Below are 21,379 nucleotides of genomic sequence, written 5' to 3'. Positions count from 1 at the left end.
TGGGGTTTGAAATTATTGACACCCTTGATAAAGACGAGTCAAAATTTACTATATAAAATAAATAATTCAAATATTGACATACTTTTGGTCATGTAGTGTATGTGGACACCTGCTCGTCGAACATCTCATTCCAAAATCATGGACATTAATATGGAGTTGGTCCTCCCTTTGCTGCTATAACAGCCTCCACACTTCTGGGAAGGCTTTCCACTAGATGTTGGAACATTTCTGCAGAGACTTGCTTCCATTCAGCCTCAAAGAGCATTAGTGAGGTCGGGTACTGATGTTGGGCGATTAGGCCTGGCTCCCAGTCGGCGTTCCAATTCATCCCAAAGGTGTTCAATGGGGTTGAGGTCAGGGCTCTGTGCAGGGCTGTGCAGGCCACTATGCGTTTGTACTTGCCTTTAACCGAAGCCAAAGTGTCAAATCATTACAGCTCTGAAGTTCACAACCAATGTTATTCAATTCAAAATGGTGGCTAGATATTTCAACTCTGTATGGCAAACATGAATTTCTCACTGAAGATGTTTAAGGCTGCTTTGAGCCACAGCTCATTCTAGCTATGTTAACAGTCTAATCACATCACATTATTGTGTTGGCGAGACGGTATGGCATCGAGAATCCTCATCACCAAGTGAAGAATCTTGTAGTGGTTGTTGTTTAATGTGAAAGGCTCAGCTATATATACGATTTTGAAAGTCGTGTAGTGTCCGCCCTCTGGGAAAGGAGATTAGCTAGCTACTCTACCTTCACAACCAAGAGGATACATAGAGGAACAGCTTAGGTAAGTGTCCTTTTTCGTCTTGTAATTTCACATTTAGAAGGTGCATTGAAACAATAGCCTAGCATGATTATATAATTTCTTAGCACAACCAACTAGCTAGCTAGCAAGCTATATAAATGATGAACTGAAATGATCTGCTCTTGAGGGGATCACTATGGTAGCTAGCTATGGCTATTCTCAAGAACTCAACAGTGCATTCAAGTGGCTTGGTAATACAATGGCATTGCAAAAGGAGGAACATAATTAGAAAGAGAACCTTTTGTCGCCATTTTGATGTAGCCAACTTGACATTAGATGCAGTACAACGTTAGCTAGCTAGCTAAGATTGAGGGGAGACCACCAAATGTTAGCTAGGTAACGTTAACATTAGCATTGCTATCTTATTTTTTGATTAACTTTGCTAGCTAATGACAACATTGCAATCCATTTGACGACATGATGGCGGCAAAGTTGTTTCCTACTAAACATTTGCCTATTTTAGCAATGTCATTATATTTTCAGGCCAGTATAGTGTTATTTAGACAAAAACAGTCTTAGCCTCCATCTATTGCAACTTTTGGGCGCTACCGGCAGAGGGTGGCTTGGGAACGTTCCTAATAACAGCATGACGCGACCCAGTGCAACTTATAAATAGCAACATTTGTTTCGCATTTTGTCTATTTTGCCCAGCTCTGTCTGTCTGGCAGTCTGTCTGCTGTCTGGCAGTTTGCCTGTCTGGCTGTCTGTCTGTCTGTCTGTCTGTCTGTCTGGCAGTTTGCCTGTCTGGCTGTTTGTCTGTCTGTCTGTCTGTCTGTCTGTCTGTCTGTCTGTCTGTCTGTCTGTCTGGCAGTCTGTCTGTCTGTCTGTCTGTCTGTCTGTCTGTCTGTCTGTCTGTCTGTCTGTCTGTCTGTCTGTCTGTCTGTCTGTCTGCCTGCCTGCCTGTCTGCCTGTCTGCCTGTCTGCCTGCCTGTCTGCCTGTCTTGGCTTTCCAGATGGAGGAGTTGTGGTGGCCACTGGAGGTCAACTTTAATACTGGATCACATGATGTAGGAGGAGCTTATTATCATGAAGTTGATCTATAACAGCTAATAACAAGTATCATATATTAGGTACTACTACAGTGCTAGCTAGCTAGCTAGGACATGTACATATGGATTTACAATGCTAATCATATTTCATTAATATTCAGGGTCCACTTTGACCCCAAGGGAACAATCCACACTAAGAATTTGCAAAAGGTAAGATCATAATGAATAGTATAGTATTATATGGACAGAGTGGACCTGATCCTAGATCAGCATTTCTACTCTGATGGTGAATTCTCTCTCTCCCTCATCCTGTCTATACCTTCAGATTCACCCTCTGGTTTATGATTAGCAGGTGTGGTTGAGTGGACATACAGTACTGTACAGATCTGGACTTAGCCTAGCAACAGCATCTCCTCTCAACTATTGGCCGGGATTTATTTGTTTATTTATTTGACATCCAATCACCATGAGCGATGCTTTATTCTACATTCAACACTTCTATTGCAGGAGAGGTGAGCACCTATTAGATCCCCCTGCTGTCCTTCACCCCCTCGGGTCTGGTGACCACCCGCTGAGGCCCTTGGAAGAAGTCCGCCAGTAAAAGTCGTAGCCAAGTTCATCGCCATGCAACGCTCTACTGACCGAGGTAGACTATGCTTTGAGAAGCAACTTGACTGACAGGTAGTCAGAGACACACACACACATTTGACTTGACCTCATATTGACATCACACTACATACAGATACGCTCCCTTTTCCATCCCATTCATCTCCCCCTGTCTACACCCTAGGTGTCACGTGACCTCAGCTGGACCGCGCTGACATAAGCTCTCGGTCTAGGCAGATGAATCCTGGCCCCGGGCTTTTGGCTTCCAAGTAGGTTACAGTTTACAATCTCCTTTTGCTTCCATCCACCTCATATCTACTACGAGCTTCACATTCTTCTGAAAGAGCTGATATTACATTCTAAATTTACGTTTGTATCATGGTCAGATGACTTACAACAGTGAACGATTCCATTCCCTCAGGGGAACAGTACCAGAGACTGTAAGGGGGACGTTGCCTGGTTAGAAGTTTACAGAAGTTATTGTTTGAATAAAACATTTTATATATATATATAATATATATATATATATAGTTTATGTTTTTTAGTTTATTATCTGTGTGTGGTTCAACTTCAGCAGCTCCTTTTTAGGTGTTCCAGTTGACCTGTCTTTTAGATTCTGCTGAAACGGTGTCACTACAGGCCCTGGTTCAATACCGGGCTGTATGACAACCGGCCGTGATCGGGAGTCCAATAGGGCGACGCGCAATTGGCCCAGCGTCGTCCGGGTTAGGGGAGAGTTTGGCCTGGGGGTAGGTAGGCCGTCATTATAAAATAAGAATTTGTTCTTAACTGACTTGCCTAGTTAAATAAAGGTTAAATAAATAAAAAATTCTTCCATGGAAAGGAAAGGCTGTTGTGGCACCAAAATATAAGAAATTTTAAGGTACCTCCTGAAAATATGAGTGTATTAAGATGCCAACTATGGACAAGACCGTTTAAGGGAAGCCATGTTTTCCTGTTCATTCAGAATCTGTAATACAGTCTGCGTTAGGATCCTCATCCTCACGTTGGTAACGCTATTATACAGTTTAGCTCAGTTCTGACACGCTCCCAACATACAGCTTATGCCACTGTTTCATCATGAAGATGTATATTCTAAATGATGCGCTTCTATGTCCCTTTCTAGAAACCACAAACTTTCCTTCCTACCATAACTGTTCCTGCAGGACTCGACTCCCAACTGCTGAGATTCCACTCCAACCAACAGTGTTTCATTGTCTGAACATTTTAACCACCGTCCTACAATGATTGGAACATCTTACTTAAACTACTGTTTCTCTCTCCTTGCAGTTCACTCCCTCTGCCTCTGGTGTATAACCTGCAGTCCACCCTGGGTTTGGGGGTCGTGCACCTCTGTTAGGGCAGTGCAGGGAACGTGAGGATGTCTGTGGCGCTTGGCTCCGAGAAACGAGCGTCGGTCCAAACTGCAAATGTCAGCTGTGGTGCTCTGGTTGGCGAGAGCTCGTAGTGGTGTCCGTCCTAACATAGTTTGCATTGCATTCAGGGTTGTCGCCAATCGTTGTTTTTGTAGTTCTTGCGCTACTCCCTCCATGCTCGGTGTGACGGTGACTTCGGTAAGGTATTTACGAATATGAGATGTAAATGAACTTATTGCTTTGTACTCCCAGCTATTTAAAGTGTTGATTGAGTAGGGCACAAGCCACCATCCGGGTAGCCTCAGACACCCAGACCAAGGTAACAGCAGTGACTAGGTCTGGGATGAATAACGCACTCTATTGGTCACTTTGAAAAGGGAGGAAAGAGTATTCCTCTTCAGACTGACAACTCTCCCAACAAATCACACGTTTGGGTGGGTGGGGCTTAAAATGCAGGTAGGAATTGAGGGGAAATCGGTTATTGGAGTTTTTTCCCGGATGAAAAGTGATTGTTCGTTTTGGAACCGTCTCCCGGACGTGAGCCAGTTTACATTTACATTTACGTCATTTAGCAGACGCTCTTACCCAGAGCGACTTACAAACAGTTGCCCCATTCAAAGCCCATGGCAAAGTCGTCTTAAAACAAAAGTCATGTAGCCTAGACTAGATTAATCACGTGTAGTAATGAATAGGATTCACAAGCAAAAGTGATTTGCTTTTGATTAAAAAAAAAAACGCTTTCTACCTCCCCAATGAAAAGTAGTTTGAAAAATGTTTCCATACGACATCTCGTTTCTGGATGATACACCATGCTCCTTGTTGACAACCCGGCCGTGCGGCGCAGATTACTCTTCTATTTCAGAAGGGTGATCCTCCCTCACCAATTTTGCCCGTTCACGTCACAGGCCACAGACCGGTGCACCGCGGTTCAGGTTAATAGAATTGACTGATTGTGTTGTGCTCGGGCAACAAGCGGAGATCCCAACTCCTCGCTTTTCCTGCTATGCCAAACTGACGTTCTTTACGTACAGACGTATAACCCGGATAACGTGTGACCCGGAACGCCGCAGCCCGTCTGTTTAGAGACCATCTGGGTATTATTGATTAATGACTGTTAGTACTGGCTAATAGACAGAAAGTGCCTGTGGTTTTAATCTTGTAACTTATTAAAGAGAAACTTGTAATAAAACGATATATTTTTGATAAAGTGTTGTCTGGTTCATTGCAAATGCTCAGAACTCATGGTCCAACTCAATAGGTCGCGTGTCACAAACGTGTCGTCCTATGGTTGAAGTGTTCCCCCTCAGTAAACAGGAACTGCCATTTTAGGTAACCCAATGGGCCGCAGGTGTTACATAGTCATATGGCCAATAATGTATTCTGTAAATACAATTACAATACAGAAATGAACGTGCTCTTCATTTAAAGTTCTGTCAATCTTATGTTGGATACCATATTTATGGAAAACTAGTTGCACACTTCTTAAATTGTAACACCAGTGCCTTTTTAGGGTAAGAATGACTGTAACCTTTAGGTCAATTAATGCTTTCAAATTGGGCAATATTTATATGACCCCCCCTTACAAACAAGTCCATTTTTAACACAATCTTGCCTTGTTCACCTTTTATACCTCCCGTGTGCCGGGATGAGTGGTAGTAGTAGTGTGCAGATGTCATTGGTCTATTTAAATAAATCCATTGAGCATATAAAGTGCATTCAGAAAGTATTCAGACCCCTTGACTTTTTCCACATTTTGTTACGTTACAGCCTTATTCTAAAATAGATTCAATATTTTTTTTAAATCTCATCAATCTACACACAATACCCCATAATGACAAAGTGAAAACAGGTTTTTATACATTTTTGCAAATGTATTAAAAATAAAATACATATACCTTATTTACATAAGTATTCAGACCCTTTGGTATGAGACTTGAAATTGAGCTCAGGTGCATCCTGTTTCCATTGATCATCATTGAGATGTTTCTACAACTTGATTGGAGTCCACCTGTGGTAAATTGTTGATTGGAGGTGATTTGGAAAGGCGCATACCTGTCTATATAAGGTTACACAGTTGACAGTGCATGTCAGAGCAAAAACCAAGCCATGAGGTCAAAGGAATTGTCCGTAGAGGTCTGAGACAGGATTGTGTCGAGGCACAGATCTGGGGAAGGGTACCAAAACATTTCTGCAGCATTGAAGGTCCCCAAGAACACAGGGGCCTCCATCATTCTTAAATGGAAGAAGTTTGGATCCATCAAGACTTCCTAGAGCTGGCTGCCCAGCCAAACTGAGCAATCGGAGGAGAAGGCCACTCTGACAGAGCTCCAGAGTTCCTCTGTGGAGATGAGAGAACCTTCCAGAAGGACAACAATCTCTGCAGCACTCCACCAATCAGGCCTTTATGGTAGAGTGGCTAGACGGAAGCCACTCCTCAGTAAAAGGCACATGACAGCCCACTTGGAGTTTGCCAAAAGGCACATACAGGACTCTCAGACCATGAGAAACAAGATTCTCTGGTCTGATGAAACCAAGATTAAACTCTTTGGCCTGAATGCCAAGGGTCATGTCTGGAGGAAACCTGGCACCATCCCTATGGTGAAGCATGGTGGTGGCAGCATCATGCTGTGGGGATGTTTTTCAGCAGCAGGGACTGGAAGACTAGTCAGGTTTGAGGGAAAGATGAACGGAGCAAAGTACAAAGATCCTTGATGAAAACCTGCTCCAGAGTGCTCAGGACTTCAGACTGGGGTGAAGGTTCACCTTCCAACAGGACAACAACCCTAAGCACACAGCCAAGACAATGCAGTAGTGGATTCTGGACAAGTCTCTGAATGTCCTTGAGTGGCCCAGCCAGAGCCCGGACTTGAACCTGATCAAACATCTCTGGAGAGACCTGAAAATAGCTGTGCAGCGACTCTCCCCATCCAACCTGACAGAGCTTGAGAGGATCTGCAGAGAATAATGGGAGAAACTCCCTAAATACAGGTGTGCCAAGCTTGTAGCGTCATACCCAAGAAGACTCGAGGCTGTAATCGCTGCTAAAGGTGCTTCAACAACGTACTGAGTAAAGGGTCTGAATACTTATGTAAATGATATATTTCAGTTTTGTATTTTTTTAAACATTTGCGAAAATGTCTGAACTGTTTTTGGTTTGTCATTATCATTATACTACCCACCACTGCGACCTGTATGCTCTCGTTGGCTGGCCCTCGCTACATATTCGTCGCCAAACCCACTGGCTCCAGGTCATCTAAGTCTTTGCTAGATAAAGCCCCGCCTTATCTCAGCTCACTGGTCACCATAGCAACACCCACCCGTAGCACGCGCTCCAGCAGGTATATTTCACTGGTCATCCCCAAAGCCAACACCTCCTTTGGCCGCCTTTCCTTCCAGTTCTCTGCTGCCAATGACTGGAACGAATTGCAAAAATCACTGAAGCTGGAGTCTTATATCTCCCTCTCTAACTTTAAGCATCAGCTGTCAGAGCAGCTAACCGTTATATCTCTTAAGTTGTATCTCCATCACAGGTTACCATGGGTACAGTAAGGGTACATTGTTAACTTTATTGTTTAACTGTTCAGATTGGGCATGACAAATCAATGAATTAATTTTATCCACGTTGTGTTATTTACATTCCACCTCACGCAACCTTTTTATTTTGCAGTAGCAAGAAAGAATTTGAATGTAGGATTTTCCCCCTTGTGAAGTAAGATGTATCTTTTTTCAAGCAACATCTATTGTACAAGCAAATAGTGTAAACAGTAGCGCACTGGAGGGGCGGAGCAAGCAGGTGGTTTCCATTAGTCACAAAGTCAAAGTTGTCTATATTGTAAAAATTCATAAACAAAAATGTGCTTTTTTGGTAAAAAAAAACGTACGCACCTGTTAATTGAAATACATTCCAGGTGACTACCTCATGATGTTGGTTGAGAGAATGCCAAGAGTGTGCAAAGCTGTCATCAAGGCAAAGGATGGCTGCTTTGAAGAATATCAAATATATATTGTGATTCATTAAAATATACCTTTATTTGTATGGGCATGTTCAATAGAAACAAGGTTTTAAAAAAAAAAAATCTGACTTGTTTCGGCTGCATGGCCTTCGTCAGGGAGTACAAAGAAAAGAGGAGAAGAGGACATTTGTATTAGTTCCTTGTACTCCCTGACGAAGGCCATGCAGCTGAAACCATTCAGAATTTTTTTTAAACCTTGTTTCTATTGAACATGCCATACAAATAAAGGCATTTTAATTCATTATATGAAGAGTGCCTTGGTCCTCCTTTCTTTTTGATGACCAACTCACCCCTTTTACCAAAGAGCACCTTCTGTCTACCAACATTTACTATTGTGTACCTCAGTAGCGCTTCCCTTCCTCCTCTTTCTACTATATATTGTGATTTGTTGAATTTTTTTGGGGTTGCTACATGATTCCATATGTGTTATTTCAGAGTTTTGATGTCTTCACTATTATTCTACAATGTAGAAAATAGTAAAAAAATAAAGAAAAACCCTTGAATGAGTCGGTGTGTCCAAACTTTTGACTGGTACTGTATGTGGCCTTAAATTACTTTTCTGTATGGGGTTGGCCCGCTGAGCTAAAGCCGAGGAAAGCTCATTAGGTCGCAGACAAGGCTGCTCATCACGCGAGTAGTTCACTGTAGAACCACCTTTGCCAAACCTATATTTTATAGTATAGTACAGTATTTCTTATAGTATAGTATTTCTTATATCCTTAGTTTTGTATAGCTCTCCCCCTCCCCAGGGCAGACCCACGCCATGCATATACACTGAGTATACCAAACATTGAAAAACACCTTCCTAATATTGAGTTACACCCCTCCCTTTTCCCCTCTGAACAGCCTCAATTCGTCAGGGTCATGGACTCTACAAGGTGTCGAAAGCGTTCCACAGGGATGTTGGCCCCATGTTAACTCCAGTGCTTCACACAGTTGTGTCAAGTTGGCTGGATGTCATTTGGGTGCAGTTCTTGACACACTCAAACCGGTGCGCCTGGCACCTACTACCATACCCTGTTCAAAGGCACTCCAATCTTTTGCCCATTCACCCTCTCTCTGAATGGCACACATACACAATCCATGTCTCAATTGTCTCAATGCTTAAAAATCCTTCTTTAACCCGTCTCCTCCCCTTCATCTACACTGATTGAAGTGGATTTAACAAGTGACATCAATAAGGGATCATAGCTTTCACCTGGATTCACCTGGTCAGTCTGTCATGGAAAGAGCGGGTGTTCTTAATGTTTTGTACACAATATGATAATATTGTGTTATTAGTATAGTATTTCTATGTAATATATAATATCAGTGTTGTATTGCTCACCCCCCTCCTCCTCCTCTCCTCAGGACGAACCCACTCCATGACCAACGGTACCCTGTCCATGTCCAAATCCCCACTGTCCAACGGTAGCTTTACCTTCGGAGGGGAACACATCCGCAGCGACGGCCAGGTTTACCACACGGTTCACAAGGATTCTGGTCTCTACAAAGACCTGCTCCACAAGATCCACCTGGGACGACTGGAGGACGACCACTCCGCCCCTACGCCAGACAACAACTACCGCCTGCTGCGTCGCAACAACAGTTACACCTGCTACACGGCGGCCATCTGTGGCATGCCGGTCCAGCCGCTGATCCGCTCCGAGTCCCGCGAGGCCCGAGAGGCCCGAGAGGACAGTGAGAAGCTGGTGGGGGAGGGGGAGAGGTCGGGGAGCGTGTCCTACACCAAGAAGAGGGTTCGCTATGATAGTTACTCGTCGTACTGTAACGCCGTGGCGGAGGCCGAGATCGAGGCGGAGGAGGGTGGCGTGGAGATGAAGCTGGCGTCAGATCTAGGGGGCGAGGAGGCAGGGGCGCCCGGGGCCCCAGTTCCGCTGGATGACTCCGCAGAAGAGGATGAAGGGGATAAGGACAAACCGACCGTCTACCTGCTCTTCCACTTCCTGCAGATCCTCACGGCATGCTTCGGATCTTTCGCTCACGGAGGCAATGACGTCAGGTGACTAGGATTGCTAAATTCCTGAAACTTTCCAGAAAGTTTCCAGGTGTTCCAGAAATCCGTTTTTTTTTTCCTTCCAGAATTTTCAGAGTTTCCAGAATTTTCCAACCCTACAGCTGACTACCAGTCAACACAACACAATTACTATTCAATGGGTTCACACAACTACAACCTTTGCTAACATTCACCTCATTTGCCATATAATCCATAAAACTAGTGTCTAACAGAAAGGAATCTACCTGACACTGACTTCCCTCTCAAACAGAAAGGAATCTACCTGATACTGATCCCTCAGAGAAACTGATAACCCTCACAGAAAAAATGTAACACGAATACTAATGATAACAGAAAGGAAAGACTGACTTCCCCTCAGACAGAAAGGAATCTACCTGATACTGACTTCCCCCTCAGACAGAAAGGAATCTACCTGACACTGACTTCCCTCTCAAACAGAAAGGAATCTACCTGACACTGACTTCCCCCTCAAACAGAAAGGAATCTACCTGATACTGACTTCCCCCTCAAACAGAAAGGAATCTACCTGACACTGACTTCCCCCTCAAACAGAAAGGAATCTACCTGACACTGACTTCCCTCTCCCGCTGCAGTAACTACCATTCATCATAACATAACTGCCATATCATATTATCCACAAAACTATAAGTTCTAATGACTTATTCATTAATCTGTCATTCAACATCTTCTACTCCCTGCAGTAACGCTATCGGCCCGTTGGTGGCGCTGTGGATGATCTATGAACAAGGCGGGGTGATGCAGGACGCTGCCACCCCCATCTGGTTGCTGTTCTACGGGGGCGTGGGCATCTGCTGCGGCCTCTGGGTGTGGGGTCGCCGGGTGATCCAGACCATGGGCAAGGACCTCACCCCCATCACCCCCTCCAGGTGAGAGAAGGGACGGACGGGGAGGGGGGGAGTTGGATGTGGCTGGGTGGGAGGATGACATGCATTTGAATACACGCACACAGCAAAATACTCACTCCTACACCGATTCATATACTCACTCCTACACAGATTCATACTCACTCCTACACCGATTCATACTCACTCATACACTGATTCATAGTCATTCATACACCGATTCATACATACACCGATTCATACATACACTGATTCATAGTCATTCATACACCGATTCATACTCACTCATACACCGATTCATACTCATTCATACACTCACATTTCACATTTTGGTCATTTAGCAGACGCTCTTATCCAGAGCGACTTACAGTAGTGAATCCATACATTTCATACATTTATTTTTTTCTCCGTACTGGTCCCCCGTGGGAATCGAACCCACAACCCTGGCGTTGCAAACACCATGCTCTACCAACTGAGCCACATGGGACATATGATTCATATACTGATTCATATACTGATTCATATACTGATTCATACTAATTCATACACTGATTCATATACTCATTCATATACTGATTCATATACTGATTCATATACTGATTCATACTCATTCATACACTGATTCATAGTCATTCATACACTGATTCATATACTCATTCATATACTGATTCATATACTCATTCATACACTGATTCATAGTCATTCATATATTCACTGAACAAAAATATAAATGCAACATGCAGCAATTTCTAAGATTTTACTGTTACGATTATAAGGAAATCAGTCAATTGAAATAAATTCATTTGTCCCTAATCTATGTATTTCACATGACTGGGAATACAGATATGCATCTGTTGGTCACAGATACCGTTAAAAATAAGATAAGGAAGTGGATCAGAAAACCAGTCAGTATCTGGTGTGACCACCATTTGCCTCATGCAGCGTGACACATCCCCTTCACATAGAGTTGATCAGGCTGTTGATTGTGGCCTGTGGAATGTTGTCCCACTCCTCTTCAATGGATGTGTGAAGATGCTGGACATTGGTGAGAACTGGAACATGCTGTCGTACACGTCGATCCAGAGCATCCCAAACATGCTCAATGGGTGACATGTCTGGTGAGCAGGCCATGGAAGAACTGGGACATTTTCAGCTTCCAGGAATTGTGTACAGATCCTTCCGACATTGGGCCGTGCATTATTATGCTGAAACATGAGGTGATGGTGGCAGATGAACGGCACAACAATGGGCCCTCAGGATCTCGCCACGGTATCTCTGTCCATTCAAATTGCCATCGATAAAATGCAATTGTGTTCGTTGTCCGTAGCTTATGCCTGCCCATACCATAACCCCACCGCCACCATGCTCGCCCATACGACGCCATACACGCTGCCTGCCATCTGCCCGGTACAGTTGAAACGGGGATTCATCCGTGAAGAGCGCACTTCTCCAGCGTGCTAGTGGCCATCAACGGTGAGGATTTGGTTACGATGCCAAACTGCAGTCAGGTCAAGACCCTGGTGAGGACGACGAGCACACAGATGAGTTTCCCTGAGACGGTTTCTGACAGTTTGTGCAGAAATTCTTCGGTTTTGCAAACCCAGTTTCATCTGCTGTCTGGGTGACTGGTCTCAGACGATCCCGCAGGTGAAGGAGCCGGATGTGGAGGTCCTGGGCTGGCGTGGTTACAGGTGGTCTGTGGTTGTGAGGCCAGTTGGACGTACTGCCAAATTCTCTAAAACGACATCTGGGGTGGTTTATGGTAGAAAAATGAACATTTAATTCTCAGGCAACAGCTCTGTTGGACATTCCTGCAGTCAGCATGCCAATTGCACGCTCCCTCAAAACTTGAGACATCTGTGGCATTGTGTTGTGTGACAAAAATGCACAATTTATAGTGGCCTTTTATTGTCCCCCAGCACAAGGTGCACCTGTGTAACGATCATGCTGTTTAATCAGCTTCTTGATATGCCAAACCTGTCAAGGGGGATGGATTATCGTGGCATAGTAGAAATGCTCACTAACAGGGATGTAAACAAATTTGTGCACAAAATTTGAGAACATTTATGGGATCTTTTTATTTCAGCTCATGACACATGGGACCATCACTTTACCTGTTGCGTTTTATATTTCTGTTCAGTAAACATGCATACAGTTGAATACACTTAAAGGCTCACAGCTTTACACTTTAATGCTGCTTGTTGCCTGCCTACCTGCCTGTCTGTATGTCTGTATCTGCATGATGAAGTCTGCATGGGTCCTTTCTCCTGAACTGAACCACTCACACAGCCCTGTAGGACCACTAGAACCTACTCCTCAACAACGCTAGAACCCTTCTCTACTCTAGTCTTCCTTGATCCTCATTAGAACCCTTCTCTGCTCTAAAACCCTTTAGATCCTTAATAGAACCCTTCTGAGTGAATTATCCTAGTTATGCTTCTTAGAACCTGGCACTACCCTTCTTAGAACCTTGAGTCTGCACTATTCCCCCTCACTAGAACCCTCTACGCCCCTCACTAGAACCCTGCTTCTTAGAACCCTATCCACCTCACTAGAACATGCTTCTTAGAACCATATTCCCCTAACTAGAACCCTGCTTCTTAGAACCCTATCCACCTCACTAGAACATGCTTCTTAGAACCATATCCCCCTAACTAGAACACTGCTTCCTAGAACCCTATCCACCTCACTAGAATCCTGCTTCTTAGAACCCTATCCACCTCACTAGAATCCTGCTTCTTAGAACCCTATCCACCTCACTAGAACCCTGATTCTTAGAACCCTATCCACCGCACTAGAATCCTGCCTCTTAGAACCCTATCCACTCACTAGAACACTGCTTCCTAGAACCCTATCCACCTCACTAGAACCCTGCTTCTTAGAACCTTATCCACCTCACTAGCACCCTGCTACCTAGAACCCTATCCACCTCACTAGAACACTGCTACCTAGAACCCTATCCACCTCACTAGAACACTGCTACCTAGAACCCTATCCACCTCACTAGAACACTGCTACCTAGAACCCAATCCACCTCACTAGAACACTGCTATCTAGAACCCTATCCACCTCACTAGAACACTGCTACCTAGAACCCTATCCACCTCACTAGAACACTGCTACCTAGAACCCTATCCACCTCACTAGAACACTGCTACCTAGAACCCTATCCACCTCACTAGAACACTGCTACCTAGAACCCTATCCACCTCACTAGAACACTGCTACCTAGAACCCTATCCACCTCACTAGCACCCTGCTACCTAGAACCCTATCCACCTCACTGGAACACTGCTACCTAGAACCCTATCCACCTCACTAGAACACTGCTACCTAGAACCCTATCCACCTCACTGGAACACTGCTACCTAGAACCCTATCCATCTCACTAGAACACTGCTACCTAGAACCCTATCCACCTCACTAGAACACTGCTACCTAGAACCCTATCCACCTCACTGGAACACTGCTACCTAGAACCCTATCCACCTCACTAGAACACTGCTACCTAGAACCCTATCCACCTCACTGGAACACTGCTACCTAGAACCCTATCCACCTCACTAGAACACTGCTACCTAGAACCCTATCCACCTCACTGGAACACTGCTACCTAGAACCCTATCCACCTCACTAGAACACTGCTACCTAGAACCCTATCCACCTCACTAGAACACTGCTACCTAGAACCCTATCTACCTCCCTGGAACCTCATCCAGGATTCTCTGTAGTGTGTCTCTTCGTCTTCTAACCCAGAAACATAAAGCAGCCCAAGCACAGTGGAGCTCATGTTAACCTCACTTTGACCCACAGACAGACAGCCAGCAACATGAAGCAGCTCTAGCAAGGCAGAGCTCAGACACACACCTAGCAGACTGGAGCCTAACTGATTTAACCCTTTGTGTTATTCCCTAAAGGAGCAGAGAGCTCAGCAGCCTGAGTGCTCCATCTCTCCTTGCCTCATTCGCTCCCTCGCAGTGTCTCCTCTCTCTCTTTCTCTCTCTGTTCTTTCTCCTCTCTTTCCCCTCTCCTCCCCCTCTCCTCTCCTCTCCTTCCCCTCTCCTTCCCCTCTCCTCCCCCTCTTCTCCTCCTCTCTTTCCCCTCTCCTCCCCCTCTCCTCCCCCTCTCCTCTCCTCTCCTCTCCTCTCCTTCCCCTTTCCTTCTCTTCTCCTCCTCTCCTCTCTTTCCCCTCTCCTAACCCTTTCCACCTCAATAGAACACTGCTTCTTAGAACCCTACCCTCTCCTTCTCCTCTCCTCCCCCTCTCCTTCCCCTCTCCTCCTCTCCTCTCCTCCCCCTCTCCTCCTCCTCTCCTCCCCCTCTCCTTCCCCTCTCCTTCCCCTCTCCTTCTCCTCTCCTCCCCCTCTCCTCCTCCTCTCCTCCCCTCTTAACCTCCTCTCCTCCCCCTCTCCTACCCTCTCCTCCTCCTCACCTTCTCCTCTCCTTCCCCTCTCCTCTCCTCTCCTCCCCCTCTCCTCCCCTCTCCTCCTCCTCTCCTTCCCCTCTCCTTCCCTCTCCTCCTCTCCTCTCTCCCCTCTCCTCCTCCTCTCCTTCCCCTCTCCTTCCCTTCCTCTCCCCTCTCCTTCTCCTCTCCTTCCCCTCTCTTTCTTCTCTCCTTCCCCTCTTTCCCCTCTCCTCTCCCCCTCTCCTCCCTCTCTCCTCTCCTTCTTCCCTCTCTTTTCTTCACCTCTCCTCCCCCTCTCCTTCTCCTCTCCTTCTCCTCTTCTCCCCCTCTCCTTCCCCTCTCCTTCTCCTCTTCTCCCCCTCTCCTTCCCCTCTCCTTTCCTGTTCTCACACCCTTCTCTTCCATCAGAGGCCAGCTTTTCTTCTGGGAATAAAGGACCATTTTAGCTGTGGTTCTCGAAGTCTCTAAAGACTCTCCTTCCTCTAGTGGCCATTACCATCATTGTGTGTATTTGAACTTGAAATAATCTGAGATTCAGTAGTTTTACACTATTTGGAGCCACTCATTGGATAGAACTAGTGTCCTTACTCCCCCCCCCCCCACTATAGGACATACAACCCCCCCCCACACTGTAGGACATACAACCCCCCCCCCCCCACTGTAGGACATACAACCCCCCCACTGTAGGACATACAACCCCCCCACTGTAGGACATACAACCCCCCCACTGTAGGACATACAACCCCCCCCACTGTAGGACATACAACCCCCCCCACTGTAGGACATACAACCCCCCCCACTGTAGGACATACAACCCCCCCACTGTAGGACATACAACCCCCCCACACTGTAGGACATACAACCCCCCCCCACTGTAGGACATACAACCCCCCACTGTAGGACATACAACCCCCCACTGTAGGACATACAACCCCCCCACTGTAGGACATACAACTCCCCCCCACTGTAGGACATACAACCCCCCCACTGTAGGACATACAACCCCCCCACTGTAGGACATACAACCCCCCCCCCACTGTAGGACATACAACCCCCCCACTCTAGGACATACAACCCCCCCCCCCCCACTGTAGGACATACAACCCCCCCCACTGTAGGACATACAACCCCCCCCACTGTAGGACATACAACCCCCCCCCACTGTAGGACATACAACCCCCCCACTGTAGGACATACAACCCCCCCCACTGTAGGACATACAACCCCCCCACTGTAGGACATACAACCCCCCCCCCACTGTAGGACATACAACCCCCCCCACTGTAGGACATACAACCCCCCCCCACTCTAGGACATACAACCCCCCCCCCACTGTAGGACATACAACCCCCCCCACTGTAGGACATACAACCCCCCCCCCACTGTAGGACATACAACCCCCCCACTGTAGGACATACAACCCCCCCCACTGTAGGACATACAACCCCCCCACTCTAGGACATACAACCCCCCCCCACTCTAGGACATACAACCCCCCCACTGTAGGACATACAACCCCCCCCTTCTTATCCTGCATGGAAGTTCTAGTCTGAGGTCTCTTAAAAGGTTGTATTATGTGTGTGTGTGACTCTTACGTCTATGAAGGTGTGTGTGATGATGATGATGATGTGAAAAAGGCAGAACGCTGACGGTAAAGGTTGTCTCTCTCCTTCCTCGTCCTCTTCACAGCGGATTCACTATAGAGCTGGCTTCAGCTCTCACTGTTGTATTGGCTTCCAATATCGGAATCCCTGTCAGTACCACGCACTGCAAGGTACGACTGAGACGGATGGACCGCCACACCTCACCCTTACACTCACATGGCATGTTGTGGTGTGTAGGTGTGGTGTGCAGGTGTGGTGTGTTTGTGCCCACAGGTGTGCTGTTTGCTGAAAGCCTCAGAAGGCTGGGCTGCCTCATTCCCCAAAATGCAACCCTCAAACTCTTCCTTTACCTGTCTCACTTCTCTTCTCTGTGTTTTTGTACCCCTCCATCTATTTTGCTCTCTCTCTCTCTCCCTCTCTCTCTCTCTCTCTCTCTCTCTCTCTCTCTCTCTCTCTGTCCCTCGCTCTCTTGCCCTCGCTCTCTCCCTCTCTCTCTCTCTCTCTCTCTCTCTCTCTCTCTCCCTCTCTCTCTCTCTCTCTCTCTCTCCCTCTCCCTCTCTCTGTCTCTCTCTCTCTCTCTCTCTCTCTCTCTATTCCATCTCTTCACAGTGGGTTTTGCGTTGAAGTAATGAGTGCTCTGTCAGTGCTTATTGCCTCTAATGTGGGCATCCCAATAAGCTCCACCCACTGCAAGGTATTGGCGTACTGGTTGGTCAGTGAAGCCGTGTAGCTCCTCCCATCAGCTTCACTAGACTGAATCTGAGCCAATCATAACTCTCTGAGTTGCAGCTTTGACCCCTTGTGCACTTTTCCTCCGGTGGTGATTGGTTGAGGTGTGAGCACTCCGATGAGATGTCTTTAGCTCTACCGTCTCACACAATACTTAGCAGACGTACTGAATATATACATATATTATATGTAATATATAGGTATATAGCTACCCTGCCTGGTATCGACATGCCCAAATCATCCCAAGGTCTCTGAAAATGATTGTGTAGCTCAATGGGATTGTGTAAGTAATGACGTGAGGTATTTCAGTGAAGTCTTAGTTCCTGAATGAATGAAATGGACCATTAGTCACTGCACTCCAGTTATCTGTTATTCAGTGGTTGACTCAGTCTGTGTCCTAAATTACACCCTATCCCCTTTATAGGGCACTACCTTTGACCAGCGCCTACAGGGTCCGGCCAAACTAGTGCACTATATACGGAATAGGGTGCCATGTGGGACTCATTGTCTGTTATGCTGTCCATTCACGATACAGACACGTTGAGGGAAGAAACTCATGTATAGCCGCACCCTCTAGGACTCTGACCCTCTAGGACTCTGACCCTCTAGGATCTCTGACCCTCTAGGACTCTGACCCTCTAGGACTCTGACCCTCTAGGACTCTGACCCTCTAGATCTCTGACCCTCTAGGACTCTGACCCTCTAGGACTCTGACCCTCTAGGACTCTGACCCTCTAGATCTCTGACCCTCTAGGACTCTGACCCTCCAGGACTCTGACCCTCTAGGACTCTGACCCTCTAGAACTCTGACCCTCTAGATCTCTGACCCTCTAGGACTCTGACACTCTAGGACTCTGACCCTCTAGAACTCTGACCCTCTAGGACTCTGACCCTCTAGGACTCTGACCCTCTAGGACTCTGACCCTCTAGAACTCTGACCCTCTAGGACTCTGACCCTCTAGGACTCTGACCCTCTAGAACTCTGACCCTCTAGAACTCTGACCCTCTAGGACTGACCCTCTAGATCTCTGACCCTCTAGAACTCTGACCCTCTAGAACTGACCCTCTAGAACTCTGACCCTCTAGAACTCTGACCCTCTAGGACTCTGACCCTCTAGAACTCTGACCCTCTAGAACTCTGACCCTCTAGAACTCTGACCCTCTAGGACTCTGACCCTCTAGGACTCTGACCCTCCAGGACTCTGACCCTCTAGGACTCTGACCCTCTAGGACTCTGACCCTCTAGAACTCTGACCCTCTAGGACTCTGACCATCTAGGACTGACCCTCTAGAACTCTGACCCTCTAGAACTCTGACCCTCTAGGACTCTGACCCTCTAGGACTCTGACCCTCTAGAACTCTGACCCTCTAGGACTCTGACCCTCTAGAACTGACCCTCTAGAACTCTGACCCTCTAGGACTCTGACCCTCTAGAACTCTGACCCTCTAGGACTCTGACCCTCTAGAACTCTGACCCTCTAGAACTGACCCTCTGGATCTCTGGCCCTCTAGAACTCTGACCCTCCAGGACTCTGACCCTCCAGGACTCTGACCCTCTAAAACTCTGACCCTCTAGATATCTGACCCTCTAGAACTCTGACACTCTAGGACTCTGACCCTCTAGGACTCTGACCCTCTAGGACTCTGACCCTCTAGAACTCTGACCCTCTAGGACTGACCCTCTAGAACTCTGACCCTCTAGATCTCTGACCCTCTAGAACTCTGACCCTCTAGAACTGACCCTCTAGAACTCTGACCCTCTAGAACTCTGACCCTCTAGGACTCTGACCCTCTAGAACTCTGACCCTCTAGAACTGACCCTCTAGAACTCTGACCCTCCAGGACTCTGACCCTCTAGGACTCTGACCCTCCAGGACTCTGACCCTCTAGGACTCTGACCCTCTAGGACTCTGGTCCTCTAGAACTCTGACCCTCCAAGACTCTGACCCTCCAGGACTCTGCCTCCAGGACTCTGACCCTCTAGATCTCTGGCCCTCTAAATCTCTGACCCTCCAGGACTCTGACCCTCTAGATCTCTGACCCTCCAGGACTCTGACCCTCTAGATCTCTGACCCTCCAGGGCTCTGACCCTCCAGGGCTCTGCCTCCAGGACTCTGACCCTCTAGGACTCTGACCCTCTAGGACTCTGGTCCTCTAGAACTCTGACCCTCCAAGACTCTGACCCTCCAGGACTCTGCCTCCAGGACTCTGACCCTCTAGATCTCTGGCCCTCTAAATCTCTGACCCTCTAGGACTCTGACCCTCTAGATCTCTGACCCTCCAGGACTCTAACCCTTTAGGACTCTGACCCTCTAGGACTGACCCTCTAGAACTCTGACCCTCCAGGACTCTGACCCTCTAGATCTCTGACCCTCCAGGGCTCTGACCCTCCAGGACTCTGCCTCCAGGACTCTGACCCTCTAGATCTCTGGCCCTCTAGATCTCTGGCCCTCTAGGACTCTGACCCTCTAGGACTGACCGTCTAGAACTCTGACCCTCTAAAACTCTGACCCTCTAGAACTCTGACCCTCTAGGACTCTGACCCTCTAGAACTCTGACCCTCCAGGACTCTGACCCTCTAAAACTCTGACCCTCTAGATATCTGACCCTCTAGGACTCTGACCCTCTAGGACTCTGACCCTCTTGAACTCTGACCCTCTAGATCTCTGACCCTCTAGGACTCTGACCCTCTAGGACTCTTTTCCTCCAGGACTCTGACCCTCTAGATCTCTGAACCTCCAGGACTCTGACCCTCCAGGACTCTGCCTCCAGGACTCTGACCCTCTAGATCTCTGGCCCTCTAGGACTCTGACCCTCTAGGACTCTGACCCTCTAGAACTCTGACCCTCTAGAACTCTGACCCTCTAGGACTCTGACCCTCCAGGACTCTGACCCTCTAGGACTCTGACCCTCTAGGACTCTGACCCTCTAGAACTCTGACCCTCTAGGACTCTGACCATCTAGGACTGACCCTCTAGAACTCTGACCCTCTAGAACTCTGACCCTCTAGGACTCTGACCCTCTAGGACTCTGACCCTCTAGAACTCTGACCCTCTAGGACTCTGACCATCTAGGACTGACCCTCTAGAACTCTGACCCTCTAGAACTCTGACCCTCTAGAACTCTGACCCTCTAGGACTGACCCTCTAGAACTCTGACCCTCTAGAACTGACCCTCTGGATCTCTGGCCCTCTAGAACTCTGACCCTCCAGGACTCTGACCCTCTAAAACTCTGACCCTCTAGATATCTGACCCTCTAGGACTCTGACCCTCTAGAACTCTGACACTCTAGGACTCTGACACTCTAGGACTCTGACCCTCTAGGACTCTGACCCTCTAGGACTCTGACCCTCTAGGACTCTGACCCTCTAGGACTGACCCTCTAGAACTCTGACCCTCTAGATCTCTGACCCTCTAGAACTCTGACCCTCTAGAACTGACCCTCTAGAACTCTGACCCTCTAGAACTCTGACCCTCTAGGACTCTGACCCTCTAGAACTCTGACCCTCTAGGACTCTGACCCTCTAGAACTCTGACCCTCCAGGACTCTGACCCTCTAGGACTCTGACCCTCCAGGACTCTGACCCTCCAGGACTCTGACCCTCTAGGACTCTGGTCCTCTAGAACTCTGACCCTCCAAGACTCTGACCCTCCAGGACTCTGCCTCCAGGACTCTGACCCTCTAGATCTCTGGCCCTCTAAATCTCTGACCCTCCAGGACTCTGACCCTCTAGATCTCTGACCCTCCAGGACTCTGACCCTCTAGATCTCTGACCCTCCAGGGCTCTGACCCTCCAGGACTCTGCCTCCAGGACTCTGACCCTCTAGATCTCTGACCCTCCAGGACTCTGACCCTCTAGATCTCTGACCCTCCAGGGCTCTGACCCTCCAGGACTCTGCCTCCAGGACTCTGACCCTCTAGATCTCTGGCCCTCTAAATCTCTGACCCTCTAGGACTCTGACCCTCTAGATCTC

The 21,379-nt window shown here is 47.5% G+C and overlaps 1 protein-coding gene across 3 annotated transcripts in view; it reads left to right on the top strand.

Moving 5' to 3' along the window:
* LOC106585937 (sodium-dependent phosphate transporter 2) overlaps window positions 1-21,379 on the top strand; it is a 120,923-nt gene that overhangs the window by 95,148 nt on the left and 4,396 nt on the right. The window contains exons 8-10 of one of the 3 annotated variants that reach the window (XM_045707000.1): window positions 9,137-9,788; window positions 10,505-10,690; window positions 17,285-17,369. In XM_045707000.1, the coding sequence (XP_045562956.1) occupies window positions 9,137-9,788; window positions 10,505-10,690; window positions 17,285-17,369 (923 nt within the window). Of the gene's footprint in view, window positions 1-9,136; window positions 9,789-10,504; window positions 10,691-16,760; window positions 16,846-17,284; window positions 17,370-21,379 lie in introns of all 3 variants that reach the window. The other 2 variants (XM_045706999.1, XM_045707001.1) reach the window with 2 other exon arrangements.

Source organism: Salmo salar, chromosome ssa24 (genome assembly GCF_905237065.1).
Source record: "Salmo salar chromosome ssa24, Ssal_v3.1, whole genome shotgun sequence".
NCBI classification, from domain to species: domain Eukaryota; kingdom Metazoa; phylum Chordata; class Actinopteri; order Salmoniformes; family Salmonidae; genus Salmo; species Salmo salar.
Note: the sequence above shows the minus strand (reverse complement) of the source record. Positions and strands in the feature narration are given on the sequence as shown.